Below are 17,804 nucleotides of genomic sequence, written 5' to 3'. Positions count from 1 at the left end.
GGAAGGTGTCGTCGACAGCATTACCAAGTGGCACCTACTCAGCCATAACCTGCTTATGAATAACCTGCTCACCAATACTCCGTTTGAGTTCTGCCAGGGCCACGTAGCTTCAGACCTCATGACAGCCTAAGTCCAAACATGGACAAAAGAGCTGAATTCCAGAGCTAAGATAACAGTCACTACCCTTGACATCAAGGCAGCATTTGACTGAATATGGCATCAAGGAGCCCTATTAGAATTGAAGTCAGTGGGAATCAGGGTGAATACTCTTCACTGGCTGGAATCACTTTGCAGGAAGATGCTTGTGGTTCCTACATTACAACAGTTGGGTAAACCTCAAAAGTGCTTAATTGGCCCTAAAGCTCTTTGGGACATTCTGAGGTTGTGAAAGGTGCTAAATAAATGCAAATCATTATTTTTCTTTTGTTGGAGGCCAATCATCTAAGCCCGAAGATATTGCTTGAGGAGTTCCTCAGGGCAATGTCCTAGGCCCAACCATCTTCATCTGCTCCATCAGTGCTCTTCCCTCCACCATAAGGTTGGAAGTGGGAATGATCCTGATGATTGCCGTGTTCTGTTCCATTCACCATTCCTCAAATAATGAAACAGTCCATGCCTGCCTGCATGCAGCAAGACCTGAATAATATTTAGGCTTGGGCTGATAAGTGGCAAATGATATTCACATCACACAAATAACAGGCAGTGACTATCTCCAAAAAGAGATTCTAACCACCTCCCTTTTGACATTCATTGGCATTACCATTGCTGAATTCCCCACCATCAACATGCTAGGGGAGGTCACCATTGACCAGAAACATAACTGGACCAGTCATATAAATGATGTGGCTACATGGGCAGATCAGAGGCTGGGTACTTTGTGACAAGTGACTCACCTGTTGACTCCCTAAAGCCTTTCCACTATCTATAAGGCTCAAGTCAAGAGTGGAATACTCTCCACTTGCCTTGCTGAATGCAGCTCCAACAACATTCAAGCTCAACACCATCCAGGATAAAACAGCTCACTTGGCACACCATCGACCACCTTAAACATTCACTCCCTACACCACCTGTGCACCATGTCTGCAGTGTGTACCATCCACAAGCTGCACAACAGCAAGTCTCCACCGCTTCTTCGACAGCACCTCCCAAACCTGCAACCTCTACCACCTAGCAGAACAAGGGTAGAAAATGCATGAGAACACTACCACCTTCAAACTCCTGTTGAAGTTGCACGCCATCCTGACCTGCAAATATATCGTCGTTTCCTCATCGTCGCTGGGTCAAAATCTTGGAACTCCTAGCTAACAGCACTGTGGGTGTACCCTCACTGCATGGACTGCAGCAGATCAAGAAAGCTCACCACCACCTTCTCAAGGGCAACTCGAGATGGGCGATAAATGTTGGCTTTGCCAGTGACTCCCATATCCCACAAATCAATAAAAAAAATGATGAGGTAGGCTCCCATCCTTAAAGGGAGTTAGTGAACGTAGAGTTTTTACGACCATTGAAAAGCTTTCAATTTTTTTCCTGTGCTAGTTACAAATGAACAGATTTATTGAATTCAATTTCACGACGTGCAATGAACTCAAAATCTGTAGGTTACTAGTCCAGTTATGTAACCAGTGGGCTATTCTACCATAATAAATCTTGCCTTTTTCCATCATGTTATCTGTCACTATTGCACCTGTTAATTTTACTTGCCTTTGAGTCCGCATGCTTAGTCTCCATGGTTGGTTGTACTGTTCCATACCTAGCTCTGCAATTTCCTAGCTCTTGTTTAGGTACTGGATTTTACCACTTAATTCCGTAATCCATAAGAAAATGGCAGGAACGGTGTTTTAGGTCGGTAGGAGACATGTAGAAATCTTGGGTGTGGGATGTCGTCTGGTGGGAATGTAGAGAATCTTTTGGGTCTTGGAATAATCAGAAGGTCAATATGGGGTTTGGGAGTACTGTGTTGGGATTGTGGAAGAAATCAAAGAGAGCGCTAGTGTGGCCAAAGTCAGAAGTTGATTCAGCGTTCATAGCAGTGTTGAGAGGGAGCTACGGGAAACAGTGGCAGCTGTTAGGGAAATGAAGCTGGGAGGACTCAAAGTATAGTACAAAGAAGTGTGTGGTATACACAAGTCTTATAGATAGATATAGTCATGAGATGAACAGATGGTATCAACATGTGAGCAAAATTAAAGAGGGAGCTTTAAGATAAAAATAAGATCCTAAGACATCTACGGAACTGGAAAAGGTAATTTTACCTAATCTTTTGACATCTGTCCTTATCCTTTTTCCAACAACCTACCAAGCTATCTCTTGAACATGAAGACCATTTGATTAAATAACCTTCCATTGTAGCTTATGCTGAGTGTCTAATACTTTTCTGCAATGTAGTTTTGAATTTTCTAAACTTTAAAAAGAGTTCCCTAATTTTTCAATACCTTAGTGTAAGAATTTTATCTGATTCAGCTTAAAAATAAAACTCTTTAATTTTCAACAATTTTAAATTTATACTGGCTGTTCTGTTGTACTGAAAGGGAAAGTATGTTTGACATTCTAAAGGAAGATATTTGCATACTTGCTGTCAGATATATCTGGTGGCTAAAGTCAGCTCGATGCCAGACATTTTGTTTGGCATTTCTCCTGTGATATCCTAAATAGGAATTGTGTATTATAGCTGGATATCATGATATTTGTTAATTGTTAATATTGTAAACAAAATGCTTGCTGCCAGGCTGCATCTAGCATCGGCTTTAAAATGAAAAACGGCGACAGGAGACTGATGGTAGATGTCTCCCTTTGTTACACATAGGATAATGCAGCAGTTCTGTACCCTTTTAAGTTCTGAAAAAGTTCCTCAAAAAATCCATACATGTTTTTGCTGTGCATACATTAGCAGAGCTTTCGTTGTTCTTTTCCCAAGTTTAAAAAGCAACATGTCATAGAGGAGCTCCAAGCAGAGGTCAAAAATTTCCCTCTGGAAAGGGAAGGGAAAATTGTTTGCTGTTGCACACCTCGTGGTTTAAAACGACATTGGCCAAGGTCAGGAAACGAGTCTGGAACATTGAGAAGAAGGAAAACATCAAAATATATTTTATAAAAGTTTAGAAAAATGGAAAGTGAAGAAGAAAGTAGTGCTACTAACTTCTAACTTTGTTGATAAATTTAGATACTGAATTAGTATTTAAAAATCAGGAAGACAACCACAAGTTGCAGCGCCGGGCTCAACGACATCAAGAAAAAAAGGACAAAATTCAGCGACACATCCGTAAACTTGGTGATTTGGTCGAGAAGAAAAATATTGAGTTTTGGAATCGACAGGAACACCTAGCCTGCAACCGTTGGACACACATCCTGGAACTAACTTGTGTGATTTTCCCTCTACAAGAGGTGAAGATAGGAATGAGGTAGGGAGGATTAAAACAAAAATTGGATATACTTAGAATTTTTTTTACCTTTTAAGAGTACTGGACACCTTTGTAACTTTCAAGGTATATATGCTTTCTGATAGTTAATACTTACATATATATTGTTTTCTACAGTTTAATCACAGCAGGAATAAGATTATAGTGTTTTGAAGTATTTGGTAAAAACGCTGTAGCAGCCTTCTCCAGCTTTAAAGGAGTAGGATATAAAACTATTTGGCTGGGTGCAGACTATTTTGCATCCTGAAGGAGAATACAGGGCTCTTTTGTGACTGAAAAACTCTTAAATGGTAAATGCTGCAGGTCTAAATTATGGCAGTTTCTGAACAGTGGAGAAAGAAAATATTTTTCTTTTGTTTTGACTCCGCACATCAGTAGTGGTCAGGTTAACTTTCCTTAATACCTTGTTAATTGGCACTCTTTAATTGGTCACTAGGATGTGTATGAATCTGGTTTCGGATAACTCACTAATTTTTATCCCTCCATGTTGAGAAGTGCGAGCCCCCATTCTTTTTCCTCCGCACGAGACTCCACAGCTACAATTGATAACTCACTAGGGCCAATTATACTGTAAATGTTGGATCAATTAAACACTGTTTATGAAGTTTGGGAAATAGGGTTGTTAAAGCTAGCTCATTAGTGATGAGAATTCAATATTTGATTTAAATAACAAGTTTCCTGACAGTTGAAAGGAATCTTTAGCATCTAAATAGATTGGCTAAAAATGATATCAATTATTAGTACAAAATCTTACTTTCCGTTATCACAGATTATTTTCTCTTTTGTATGCATATATTTCCTACTTAACTATGATATTTTGTTTTAAATTTAACCATTTCTGAGCCAGCACAATAATCCATATTAATTAAATAGGGATTGTAAAGTGTTCCACTCACTATAAAATGTGTAATATCATTAAACTTAATTTTTTGTTGGTACTGCTAGGGATCCAGCAGATACTACATTTGAATCTGACAGTGGCATGACTTCCAGCACCGTGAGCGAACTGGCAGAGGCAAGGAGAACTACTTATCTCTCTGGACGATGGATCTGTGACGACAACAATGGAGAAACAAACATAGGGATTGTAGGCCGCTGGATATATCTGCCTAGCAATGGGGATTATTCAGCTTATTATAACTGGGTGGAAGAGAAGAAAACTGCACAAGGGCCAGGTGAGGTTTTTAAGTGTTCCTTGGTGTATTTAAGGCTGTACATTCTACTCAAATAGTTATTTACAAGCTTGTTCAGTAACTTAGGTCAGTAGCATTTTCACCACCTCAATAAACTTTAGGGTAGCAAATTGTTGTGTTCATTCCATAGGTTCAATGTAATGCAGTCGGAATTCAGATAAAGGTGCAGTAAAAAGGCTGCATATGTGTAGCACCCAGCCCAGACTGATTCAGTAATAATAAATAATTTCTCTTCCTGCAAAACTATTAGAGAAGTACATTTGGCCAGTTTAAACCAATTGGTATAAATCATGGGTAGTCTTGTCCTTATATCCATCAGTCTCATTTGGAGGCCATAGGCATGGCTAGTGTGTGCAAAATCGAAATATCACTAAGTAGGGGTGCATTAGCGTTGCTCTTCTAAGCCACACTGTTTTGACAGTGTAATCTCCATCTAACTATGAATGGTTGATGCAGGCTGCAAAAAATTTAGAAGCGTTCTTTTGTCCTTTTTTTTTATAAAAGGTCCCTTCCTCCTCCAGAATAAATGGACATTTGATGGTGTCCAGCTGGGAAATTACTGTTTCTATGTCTGACTGCATTTTGCTTATTTCTGGTTCAGTATTGTATGTGTAAATTGCATATTCGAGGGCAAGGGTGCACAGCCAGAGGTCGTGGTCCACATTGCTACCAACGATATAGGTAGAAAAAGGGATGAGCTCCTGCAGGCTGAGTTTAAGGAGTTAGGAAGGAGATTCGCAAGCAGGACCCCTAATCTCCGGATTACTCCCAAGGCCACATGCTAGTGAGTATAGAAATAGGAAAATACACCAGATATTCATCTGGTGTGGCTGGAGAGATGGTGCAGGAGGGAGGGCTTCAGATTTCTGTGACATTGGGGCTGGTTCTGGGGAAGGTGGGACCTGTACAAGCTGGACAGTCTACATCTGAACAGGACTGGGACGAATATCCTTGCAGGAAGGTTTGCTAGTGCTGTTGGGGATGGTTCAAACTAGTTTGGCAGGGGGTGGGAACCTGAGGGCAGGGAACAGGAGGCAGAAAATTAGCAGGTGACTCAAAGACAGAAGAAGCAAAGGTTAAAAAGAGTGCAGCACAGGAATTTGGCAGTGTTAACAGGTATTTATTTAAATACAAGGAGTACAGCAAATAAAGCCGATGGCCACATGATGTCATTGCAACGGAAACTTGGCTTAAAGAGGGGCAAAAATGGCAACTAAATATCCCTGGATATAGAATTTTCAGGCGGGATAGAGAGGGGGATAAAAAAGGAGGGGGTGTAGCATTACTGGTTAAGGAATCAATAACAACTGTGAGGAGGGATGATATGCTAAATGAATCATCAAATGAGGCCATATGGGTTGAGCTCAAATTAAAAAAGGGGCAGCCACACTACTAGGAGTATACTATGGCTGCATTTGCTGATAACACATCCACTAGGTGGCGCAGTACTTGCACATGCGCAAATGCAGGCTCTGCAACTGCATCGTCAGTTTCTGCGACGTTCAGGCAGCTGCCAGGATTAAAGATGGCGCTGCTCAATTTATCACAGGAATCATGATTAGATCATTCAAGCAAACTAATCTTCCATTAAGTTGGATGGAAGCCAGTGATATGCTGCTATGTAGTTATAGGATACTAACTGTAATCCTCAGATCCATTTAATAATCCAGTAATCCTATTAAATACAAAAGAAATTTTATGATTGCATTTCCATTGGAAGACAGTGAATTGGCACTCTGGACGGAAAAGAAAATCGGGTAGAGTATAAAATGTGCTGCCAATTCATTATTGTGATTGGATTATATGACATCATCACCCGAACGCAGCTACTAGCTCTCCCCCCTCGGCAACACACTTTCTCCCTCTCCCCACCGGCCACTTACCGCCCTCAGCCACTGGCTCCAGATCTGGCTGCTCCCCCTGACTCCCCTGCCTGATTGTTCCCCCTCTCCGGGGCACCCCGCTCTCTTCTCTTTCCCCCCCCCCCCCCCACCCCCTCCAAAGCTGCTAGCTCCAGGCCGCGCCGCTTCCCTCCTCTCTGCCATTTGCTCCCGCGTTTGATCAGTCTCCACGTTCTGCCCGAAGAAGCAATGGGTGATGGGGCGACGTCGGAGCAAGTGGTCGAGAGAAGGGAAGCGGCGCAGCCTGGAGCTGGCGACTGGAAGGAGGGGCGGGAAAGCAGGGAGCAAGCGGCCGGAGAGCGGGGTGGGGCAAAGCGAGGAACAGCGGAGTGGGGGGAGGTGAGTAGCAGCTGAAGGGAGGAAGCATCGAGGCTTGGAGCGAGGTGGGGGGGGGGGTGGTGGTGGGGAGAGCTTCAGCTTCAAAATCTCCCATTCGGCCACTTGCTCCAGCCAAGTTAGGGCTGGATACCCGATGACGCTGTATCGCTCATGCGCAAAGATAGACCAGGAGCGGATACGCGATGACGTTGGCGCTGTCTTCGGAAATGAAACTGGGCAAGTGGATGAAGTAGCAGTGGGTAACAATTTTGGGGATAGTGACCATAATACAGTTAGTTTTAGCATAATCATGGAAAAGGACAAAGATAAAACAGGAGTCAAAGTTCTAAATTGGGGGAAGGCAAATTTTACAAAACAGAGATGATCTGGCAAAAGTGGACTGGATACGGCTACTTGAAGGAAAATCAGTGGCAAACCAGTGGAAGGCATTCAAAATCGCAATTCTATAGGCACAGTGTAGATATGTCTCCACAAAGATAAAGGGTGGAACGGCCAAATCTGGGCCCCCCCCCCGGTTATCTAGAAGCCTACAGGGTAAGATAAAGCAGAAAAAAAAGCTTATGACAGTCAAAAAACTTTACTGCTGTAGGCTTTCTAAAGTATTTAGAAAGTGCAGGGGTGAAGTAAAAAATAAAAAGGAAATTAGGAAAGCAAAGAGAGCACATGAAAAATATTGGCAGGTAAAATCAAGGAAAACCCAAAGATGTTTTTATCAGTACATTAAGAGCATGAGGATAACTAAAGAAAGGGTAGGGCCTATCAGAGATGTACAAGGGAACTTGTGCATGGATGCAGAAGATGTCGGCAGGGTTTTTAATGAGTGTTTGTGTCTGTCTTCACAAAGGAGAGGGATGATGCAGACATTGTAGTAAAAGAGGAGGACTGTGAAATATTAGACATGATGAGCATAATGAGAGAGGAAGTGCTAGAGGATCTGACACCCTTGCAAGTGGATAAATCATCAAGGTCGAATGGATTGTATCCCAAGTTGTTAAAGGAAGCCAGGGAGGAAATAGCAGATGCTCTGAGGATCATCTTCAAATCCTCACGAGATACAGGCAGGATTGGAAGTCTGTGCACATTGTACTATTGTTTCAAAAGGGTGCGATGGATCGGCCAAATAATTATAGGCTGGCCAGTCTGACCTCAGTGGTGGGTAAATTTTCAAAATCAATTCTGAGAGATTGGATATACTGCCACTTAGGCACGAATTAATCAGGGATAGTCAGTATGGATTCGTTAAGGGAAGATCGTGTCTTATTAATTTGATTGAATTTTTTGAGTAAGTAACAAGGAGGATTGATAAAGGTAGTGCAGTGGATGTTGTCTACATGGATTGTAGTAAGGCACTTGACATGGTCCCGCATGGCAGACTGATCAGAAAAATAAAAGCCCATGGGATACAGGGGAATGTGGCAAGTTGGATCCAAAATTGGCTCAGTGACAGGAAACAAAGGGTAGTGGTCGACGGACGTTTTTGCTAATGGAATGGTTTCCAGTGGTGTTCCACAGGGCTCATTGTCGAGTCCCTTGCTGTTTGTGGTATATATTAATGATTTGGACTTAAATGTGGGAGGCATGATTGTGAAATTTGCAGATGACACAAAAAATGGCCGTGTAGTCGATGAAGAGGATAGCTGTGGACTCCAGAATGATATCAATAGTTTGGTTGAGTGGGCGTAAAAGTGGCAAATGGAATTCAATCTGGAGAAGTGTGAGGTAATGCATTTGGGGAGGACAAACAAGCAGGGAATACACAATAAATGGGAGAATATTGAGAGGAGTAGAAAAAGTGAGGGACCTCAGAGTGCATGTCCACAGGTCCCTGAAGGTGGCAGGACAGGTAGTGGTGATGAAGGCATTTGGAATGCTTTTCTTCATTGGCCGAGGAAAAGGATACAAAAGCAGGGATGTCACGCTGGAACTGTATAAAATGCTGGTTAGGCCACAGCTGGAGTATTGCATACAGTTCTGGTCACCACATCACAGGAAGGACATAATTGCTCTGGAGAGAGTACAAAGGAGATTTACAAGAATATTGCAAGGGCTTGAAAGTTGCAGCTGCGAGGAAAGATTGGATTGGCAAGGGTTGTTTTCCTTAGAACAGAGCAGGCTGAGGGGTGACTTGATTGAAGTATGTAAAATTATGAGGGGCCTAGCTAGAGTAGACAGGAAGGACTTGTTTCTCCCAGCAGAGGTCAGTTACCAGGGGGCACAGATTTAAGGTGATTGGGAGAAGGATCAGAGGGGACATGAGGGAAAAACTGTTTCACCCATTAGGTTGTGGGTGTCTGGAATTCACTGCCCGGATTGGTGGTGGAGGCAGAAACCCTCAACTCCTTTAAAAGGTATCTGGACCTGCACTTGAAGTGCTGTAACCTGCAAGGCTATGCACCAGGTGCTGGAAGGTTGGGATTAGATTGGACAGCTGGTTTTTTCAGCCAGTGCAGACACGATGACCTAAATGATCTCCTTCTGTGCTGTAACTTTTCTATGGTTCGATATCCTTATAGTACTATTGGATGCCCCACAATGTTGCTCACAGAGGGAATAAAGGTACACGTGTAAATCTGTGTCACTCACCTGCCTCAGTTATGTAAAGAAAGAAATTTATGCCCTTGTGCACCAAGTTCTAAGCTGAATATTGTCCTGGTTTCAAACTTACACTATAAATCAAGTCTTGCTTTGTTCCAGGCCGTAAAAGATAGATATGGAATGCTATTATAGCAGTGATTCTCAAAACCTTTGAAACAAGTTTTGTTTAATTTTGAACACAACATTCCAGAACAAAAATTATTCCTGCTTCACAGCTTTAGAAGCGGATGTTTTATTGATGTTTTACTTCACTTTTATCTAGACAAAGGAGATCTGTAGAAAGTATTCAAGAGTTAACATATGCATTCATGGGTTCTCGTCCTATCTCTGTAATCTCCTGCAGCCACACAATCTTCTGAGATATCTGTGCTCATCTAATTCTGGCCTCTTGTGCATCCCTGATTTTAATCGTTCCATCATCGGCGGCGGCCCTTCAGCTGCCTAGCCACGACGCTCTGAAATTTCCTCCCTAAACCCCTCTGCCCCTCTACCTCTCTCCTTTAAGATGCTCCTTAAAACCTACTTCTTTGACCAAGCTTTTGGTCAGTGTCAGATATAGTTTGATAACTCCGATTGAATTGCCTTGGGCGGTTTTATTACATTAAAGGCACCATATAAATGCTGTTGGGTTATGTTCCTACTAAAGCGCCTTGGGACGTTTTAATATGTTAAAGGCATTATATAAATGCAAGTTGTTCTCGAGGTATTTTTGTGATATTGAAGATTTTTAAATGCATGTTTGTAGACTTTCAATCTATATCTTGTCTTTTATTATTTATATACAGATATAGAACAAAGTAACCCTGCATATACCACCATCAGTGCAGCACTGTGCTATGCCACACAACTGGCAAATATACTTTCTCACATTCTTGATGTAAATCTTCCCAAAAGACTTTGCAACAGGCAAGTATCCTAAAATTAAATAATAACTATGGTAAACCTTCAGAAGCATATATATTGTACCCTCCACTGGAGGTGGTGGCATACTGGTATTGTCACTGGACTAGTAACCCAGAAACCCAGGTATTGCTCTGGGGACATGGGTTCGAATCCCACCACAGCAGAAGGTGGAATTTGAATTCAATGAATAAAATCTGGAATTTAAAGCTAGTCTAATGGCCATGAAACCATTGTCGATTGTTGTAAAAACCCATCTGGTTCACTAATGTCCTTTAGGGAAGGAACTCTGCTGTCCTTACCTCGTCTGGCCGACATGTGACTCCAGATCCACAGCAATGTGGTTGATTCTTACATGCTCTCGAAATGATCTCGCAAGCCACTCCGTTCAAGGACAATTAGGGATGGGCAATAAATGCTGGCCGAGCCTGCGACGCCCACACCCCATGAATGAATTTTTTAAAAAACTTGCTGTCTGTTTTACTATTTTAACACTAATCCAGTGGCAATTGTGCTGCTAGAAATTTCTTGGCCCTGACTTTCAAGAATGTGTGGGAGTGTGAATAAGAAGAAATACCAAAAGAAACTTTGTTTGACAAGGGAAGAAAGAAAAGGCATTCTGAGAGAGATTCAGCCTTTCCTGTCATAATGACTTTCTGGGATTGGCCATAGACTATGATAAAAGTGCTAAATCAAATGTACCAGAAATGAAATTCTTCTCTATGTTCTTCCCCTTTATCCTTCCTCTCCTGCAGGTGATTACTTATGGTTGGGGTGTGGTTCCACAAGCATCGGCACACTCCACAACATTATTAAATTACCATTTTTGATATGAGAGATTTGACAGTGAGCACTACTAGGCTATCTGACTGTGAGGAGCATTGCAGCCAACTCAATCCTGTTGTCATCTGATATTCACATACAGACTGGATTGCAATAGAATCTGGCACTCCAGCTTGGGGACACTGAAGTGTCTTTTTGCTGCCAAACCTATCAACCCCCTGCTATCCTAGTGTGCATTGTTCAACTCAGTATTTATTGGGAATCAAACCTGGTATGTACAGCTCAGTTCCACATCATGTGGTGCCCTTACTCATTGAACCTTCTGGAAAGGAATTCAGATTTTGACCTGTCCAGAGGAACACAGGCCTATGAGTAGGTTTTCTGTCTGCGATCTAGTGCAAAGAATAGTATGTGGGGTTGGGAAGATCTAAAGAGGATGATGAAAAATTAATTAAAAATGCAAAGGACGATAAAGTGGTGCAGTGGTTAGCACTGCAGCCTCACAGCTCCAGTGACCCAGGTTCGATTCTGGGTACTGCCTGTGCGGAGTTTGCAAGTTCTCCCTATGACCGCGTGGGTTTTCGCCGGGTGCTCCGGTTTCCTCCCACAGCCAAAGACTTGAAGGTTGATAGGTAAATTGGCCATTATAAATTGCCCCTAGTATAGGTAGGTGGTAGGGAAGGTGGGGATGTGGTAGGGAATATGGGATTAGTGTAGGATTAGTGTAGGATTAGTATAAATGGGTGGTTTATGGTCGGCGCAGACTCGGTGGGCCGAAGGGCCTGTTTCAGTGCTGTGTCTCTAAATAAATAAGAATGAAAAATGAAGAGGAGGATGGGGAAAAGAACATTTTTAGCAGATTAGTTTTAAAGCCAAGATTGTCTAAAGATTTTTCTTTCCAAAAAAACTTTAAAGTTGTATGAAGTTCATTCTCACCTAATACTAAAAAGTCAAGCATTTTTGTATCTGTAAAGAATGTTGTACTGCTCTTTACTTTGTTTGATTTTCATTAGATTTGCTAACATCCTGTCAGCTCATTCCTAGAATTGGCTTACTAGGAAATAATCTGCCAGGTCAGGAGATGTTGACACAATAATTGATTTTCTCATCAGTCTTTAACTAGCCGGAAACTGTCACAACTGTTAGCATTCATAATTTCTCATTCTCTGGATTGCTTTTAATGATTGTGCAGAGAACAGCTTGTGTCAGTCTCAACTTGTGTAATAACTGACATGTTATTTTGGTAATAGAGATTCAGGTAGATTCCCATTAATTTAGTTTCACTTGAAGATTAGTACTCAAGCCAGCTGAAAGAAATTTATGTCTCTGGATTGACTTGTACTTGTTCTGTCCACCAGTAGGTGCACTCGCATTCGAATTACTTCGAGGCAATCTGGCTTCTATATATTGAGCTCCAAAACAATAGATTTTCACTTCTGCACTGCAGAGTTTGTAATTGACACTAGTCTGAATGGAAGCAAAATTTACAGGTGGTTGGTTGTAGACCAAATCCCAGTTTACAAGATGTGCAGAGATGGCTTGAATACACTAAAAGTTGCAACACTTCGAAATTGGCTTCTTTTAAAAGATTTTAAAACATCCACCCTGAAACCTATAAAAACTAACAATCACCATACTTAAGGAAAATAACATAAGGATAACTTGTATTGGTTCTTCCCAAATTTTTTCCAACCCATCTCATGTGAAATGTCAAAATATCCCTTCCTTAAGCTTATAGGATCTAATTAGTTTAACTGTAAAAGGCAGTCTGTTTGATGATTTAGTATTTATAATTACTGAGATTAAATAATGTTGCCACAGTAAGGTTATTTGCTCCTTTTTTATCTTTCATTCTAAAATACTCCAAGCTTTAAAATGCGACTGTGCTAATATATTTTGGAGCAAAATATATGCATGGAATATTTCTCATATTTTGGACTAATTCCCCTACCTTGAGCACTTCTAAAAGCCAAAATCATTTCTCGTTTATCATTGCTTCACAAAAATTGAATATAAAGTTTTATATTACTATGATTTATCTTCTGCAGTGAGTTTTGCGAAGAGAATATGAGCAGAAAGAAGTTCATTCGAGCAGTGAATAAGCTAAACACAAACATCCTACATCTCTGCTTTTCCCAGGTACCAAAATTAGATGCCAAATCGACTTAATTTTTGAGTTGCAATTTTATTTTAAATGTGCCTGACTGGCTTTGCATTGAGTGTAATTTTATTGCTCTTAAGAATCTCAGTACAGTTTGAGTTACTAAAAGCTGAAAGAAATGCAACAATAAGGTAGTTAGTTATTTTTTTCCTGTTACGACCAGGTGAGAAATGTATCTAGGGGTCTTTTGCTGTCTTTACCTGGTCTTATTGTAACAGGGTTTAAGTTTAAACACACTGTTTTGAGCTACCCCTTTGTGAATCATAGTTTTCCAATTATAAGGCAAAGAAACCAACACACCAGGTTTTTTTCAGGTTTAAAAGAGAAACGTGAAGTTTATTAAAACTTGAAACTAATACGGTTAACGCCTATGGATATATGACGCGCCCAAGCTAGCATGCACACCTGATATACACATGTAAATAGGGACAGAAAAGAGGAGAGGAAAATATAGTAGAGAGTGGTTTGAGGCAATATCAGAAGAGTTTCTTGTTTACGGTACTTCGAACTCACTAGATTGTAGGTAGTTTTGCTGTTCGTCGTGGCCCAGTGTTTTTCTTAAACCTGGTTTATGTAGGAAACTTTTTTTCTCTGAGATTCACGTGTTTTCAATGGATTCCAAAGCTGGTGAAAAACAAGATGAGAGCAAACAGGAGAGAGGTATCCTCAAGCCAGGAGCTTTGAGTTCAAATCCCTTGATGGGAGTTCAAATCTCAACAGCCAGCTAGTCTTGTGACACAAACTGGTCTGACCACTTCTTTTGTGTTTGTGGATTCTGCTATCTTAGCAGTCAGCCTGGAATGCTAGCTCCCCCCACCTTCAACATCTGGTAATCAAAAGTCCATTGTTGGTTGAATGGATCAGGGAATGGTCCTTTGTCCCTTGTTCCAATTCTGCTAGTTACTATGCAAATGTCTTTCATTTAGGGGCTTGCAATTTTAAGTTTTAATATTCATGTGGTGAAATCATGTGTGCCTCAGTCTTGGCAGTTGGAGGGTTTGCCTGACACCTCTACACCCAGGGGCATGAAATGCGATTTGAAGAAAACAGCGCATTTCATTACAGAGTTTGAGAGAAATGTAAGATACAGAAAAGAAAAACCATGCATTTCTCTCATTCATTTCCATTCATTCACCAATCTTAAACCTATTAAAAATGGTCTTTCCTGGGTGCCAGGGCTGTCTTAATTTCCCCCTTTTTTTGTTCTCAGGAGTGTTAGTGGGAGTGGGTGGGAGGGGGAGAGAACGGGTCTATCCTGAACCCTCTGAGTCATGCAAAGACTTCTGACTTCAGGAGATGGGTGGTTCCCTTTTCCTGTGACTCTGGGGGAGGAACATAGAACAGTACAGCACAGTACAGGGCCTTCGGCCCACGATGTTGTGCCGACCCTTTAACCTACTCTAAGATCAAACTACCTACATACCCTTCATTCTACTATCATCCATGTACCTATCCAAGAGTCGCTTAAATGTCCCTAATGTATCTGCTTCTACTACCACCGCTGGCAGTGCATTCCACGCACCCACCACTCTCTGTGTAAAGAACCTACCTCTGACATCTCCCCTAAACCTTCCTCCAATCACCATAAAATTATGCCCCCTGGTGATAGCCCTTTCTGCCCTCGGAAAAAGTCTCTGGCTATCCACTCTATCTATGCCTCTCATCATCTTGTACCCCTCTATCAAGCCACCTCTCATCCTTCTTCGCTCCAATGAGAAAAGCCTTAGCTCCCTCAGCCTTTCTTCATAAGACATGCCCTCCAGTCCAGGCAGCATCCTGGTAAATCTCCTCTGCACCCTCTCTAAAGCTTCCACATCCTTCCTATAATGAGGCAACCAGAACTGAACACAATATTCCAAGTGTGGTTGAAACAGGGCCTTATAGAGCTGCAGCATAATCTCGCGGTTCTTCAACTCAGTCCCCCTGTTAATGAAAGCCAACACACCATACGCCTTCTTCACAACCCTATCAACTTGGGTGGCAACTTTGAGGGATCTATGGACGTGGACCCCAAGATCCCTCTGTTCCTCCACACTGCCAAGAATCCTGTCTTTAAGCCTGTATTCTGCATTCAAATTCGACCTTCCAAAATGAATCACTTCACACTTTTCCAGGTTGAACTCCATCTGCCACTTCTCAGCCCAGCTCTGCATCCTGTCAATGTCCCGTTGCAACCTACAACAGCCCTCCACACTATCCACAACTCCAGCAACCTTTGTGTCATCGGCGAACTTACTAACCCAGCCTTCCAGTTCCTCATCCAAGTCATTTATAAAAATCACAAAGAGCAAAGGTCCCAGAACAGATCCCTGCGGAACACCACTGGTCACCGAGCTCCAGGCTGAATACTTTCCATCTACTACCACCCTCTGTCTTCTATGGGCCAGCCAATTTTGTATCCAGACAGCCAAATTTCCCTGTATCCCATGCCTCCTTACTTTCTGAATGAGCCTACCATGGGGAACCTTATTAAACGCCTTGCTAAAATCCATATACACCACATCCACTGCTCTTCCTTCATCAATGTGTTTTGTCACATCATCAAAGAATTCAGTAAGGCTTGTGAGGCATGACCTGCCCCCCTCAAAGCCATGCTGACTATCTCTAATCAAACTATGCTTTTCCAAATAATCATAAATCCTGTCTCTCAGAATCCTCTCCAGTAATTTGCCCACCACCGACGTAAGACTGACTGGTCTGTAATTCCCAGGGTTATCCCTATTCCCTTTCTTGAACAAGGGAATAACATTTGCCACCCTCCAATCATCTGGTACTACTCCAGTGGACAGTGAGGATGCAAAGATCATCGCCAAAGGCGCGGCAATCTCTTCCCTGGCTTCCCGTAATATCCTTGGGTATATCCCGTCTGGCCCCGGGGACTTATCTATCCTCATGTCTTTCAAAATTCCAGCACATCCTCCTTCTTAACATCAACCTGTTCGAGCATATCAGCCTGTTTCACGCTGTCCTCACAAACGACAAGGTCCCTCTCACTAGTGAATACTGAAGCAAAGTATTCATTAAGGACCACCCCTACCTCCTCCAACTCCAGGCACAAGTTCCCTCCACTATCCCTGATCGGCCCTACCCTCATTCTAATCATCCTCTTGTTCCTCACATAAGTGTAGAACGCCTTGGGATTTTCCTTAATCCTACCCGCTAAGACTTTTTCATGTCCCCTTCTAGCTCTCCTAAGTCCATTCTTCAGTTCCTTCCTGGCTACCTTGTAACCCTCTAGAGCCCTGTCTGATCTTTGCTTCCTCAACCTTAAGTAAGCTTCCTTCTTCCTCTTGACTAGCTGTTCCACATCTCTTGTCATCCAAGGTTCCTTCACCCTACCATCCCTTCCTTGCCTCATCGGGACAAACCTATCCAGCAGTCGCAGCAAGTGCTCCCTAAACAACCTCCACATTTCTGTCGTGCATTTACCTGAGAACATCTGTTCCCAATTTATGCTCCCCAGTTCCTGCCTAATAGCATTGTAATTCCCCCTCCCCCAATTAAATATTTTCCCATCCCGTCTGCTCCTGTCCCTCTCCGTGACTATAGTAAAGGTCAGGGAGTTGTGATCACTATCAACGAAATGCTCTCCCATCGAGAGATCTGCCACCTGGCCTGGTTCATTGCCAAGCACCAAATCCAACATAGCCTCCCCTCTAGTCGGCCTATCTACATATTGATTCAGGAAACCTTCCTGGACACACCTGACAAAATCTGCTCCGTCCAAACTATTTTTGTTACTCGCCCCTTTGTTCACTGGGGCACTCCTACCTGTAGGTATTTGTGCACACTTGGCTGCACACTCTTGTGGCACTTGGACTTGGTGAGGTATCACCCTCATGGTATCTGTGCCCCCTAGAGGTTTATCTTTGTCCCTACAGGTTTCTGTAAATGCTGTTTGCAACTCTGGTGGGGTGCTTCTAGAGTCTACATTTACATAGGAGGATGTGGGGTCTAACCTTTCATATTTTTCAGGGTTGATTGACCGGCCGGTGGGGGTTTTCATCTGGGATTCTTCCCGGACATCCTTTAACCTTCCCTCTGGGTCACTTTTCCCCATCTCTTTCTAAACTTTTGCTAGCCTTGTGCTTGCCTGTCCCCTTTTGTTCTTGGCGGGGGTCTCTTACAGTTCACCAGCCCTCTGCTGGAGGGTCCTCCTAATACCGGTGCAGGACCTAGGGCTGCAGGTTTCACTGCAGGTTAGGATTTCCCCTCAACCTGGCACATGTGGGAACTCTTGCAGTCAAACTGCTGTCTTATGCAGACTTTGGTCTGTCTTATACTGGCAGAGAAGTAAACCTGTTAGAGGAATTTAAAAACTTTCTCCCATTCTCAATAAAGACCCATGTAGAGGAGCAGCGGGTGCAGGGAGCCCGGCAAGTGGCCATTCTGGCCGATGAGTTTGCTTTAATTTATAAGTCAGTTTCCCAGGGGAGAACCTTTCCTAATCAATCCCACAAATCCGAAAAGGACAAAGGATGGGAAGGTGATATCCGCCCAGGCAGCTACTGTAGTC

At 42.6% G+C, this 17,804-nt stretch overlaps 1 protein-coding gene across 6 annotated transcripts in view; it reads left to right on the top strand.

Moving 5' to 3' along the window:
• The window catches only part of atg14 (autophagy related 14), a 66,168-nt gene that overhangs the window by 24,080 nt on the left and 24,284 nt on the right, over positions 1-17,804 (top strand). For all 6 annotated transcript variants that reach the window (XR_010975697.1, XR_010975699.1, XR_010975698.1 and 3 more), the window contains exons 5-8: positions 3,161-3,398; positions 4,362-4,591; positions 10,230-10,350; positions 13,176-13,266. Coding sequence is in view for 3 of the 6 variants with exons in the window: in XM_068039190.1 (XP_067895291.1) it covers positions 3,161-3,398; positions 4,362-4,591; positions 10,230-10,350; positions 13,176-13,266 (680 nt within the window). In the remaining 3 variants the exon portion in view is untranslated. The remainder of the gene's footprint in view (positions 1-3,160; positions 3,399-4,361; positions 4,592-10,229; positions 10,351-13,175; positions 13,267-17,804) is intronic.

The sequence above is a fragment of the Heterodontus francisci genome, chromosome 9 (assembly GCF_036365525.1).
Source record: "Heterodontus francisci isolate sHetFra1 chromosome 9, sHetFra1.hap1, whole genome shotgun sequence".
Classification (NCBI taxonomy): Eukaryota; Metazoa; Chordata; class Chondrichthyes; order Heterodontiformes; family Heterodontidae; genus Heterodontus; species Heterodontus francisci.
The sequence above is the reverse complement of the archived record's forward strand: the minus strand, read 5'-3'. Positions and strand labels throughout refer to the sequence as shown.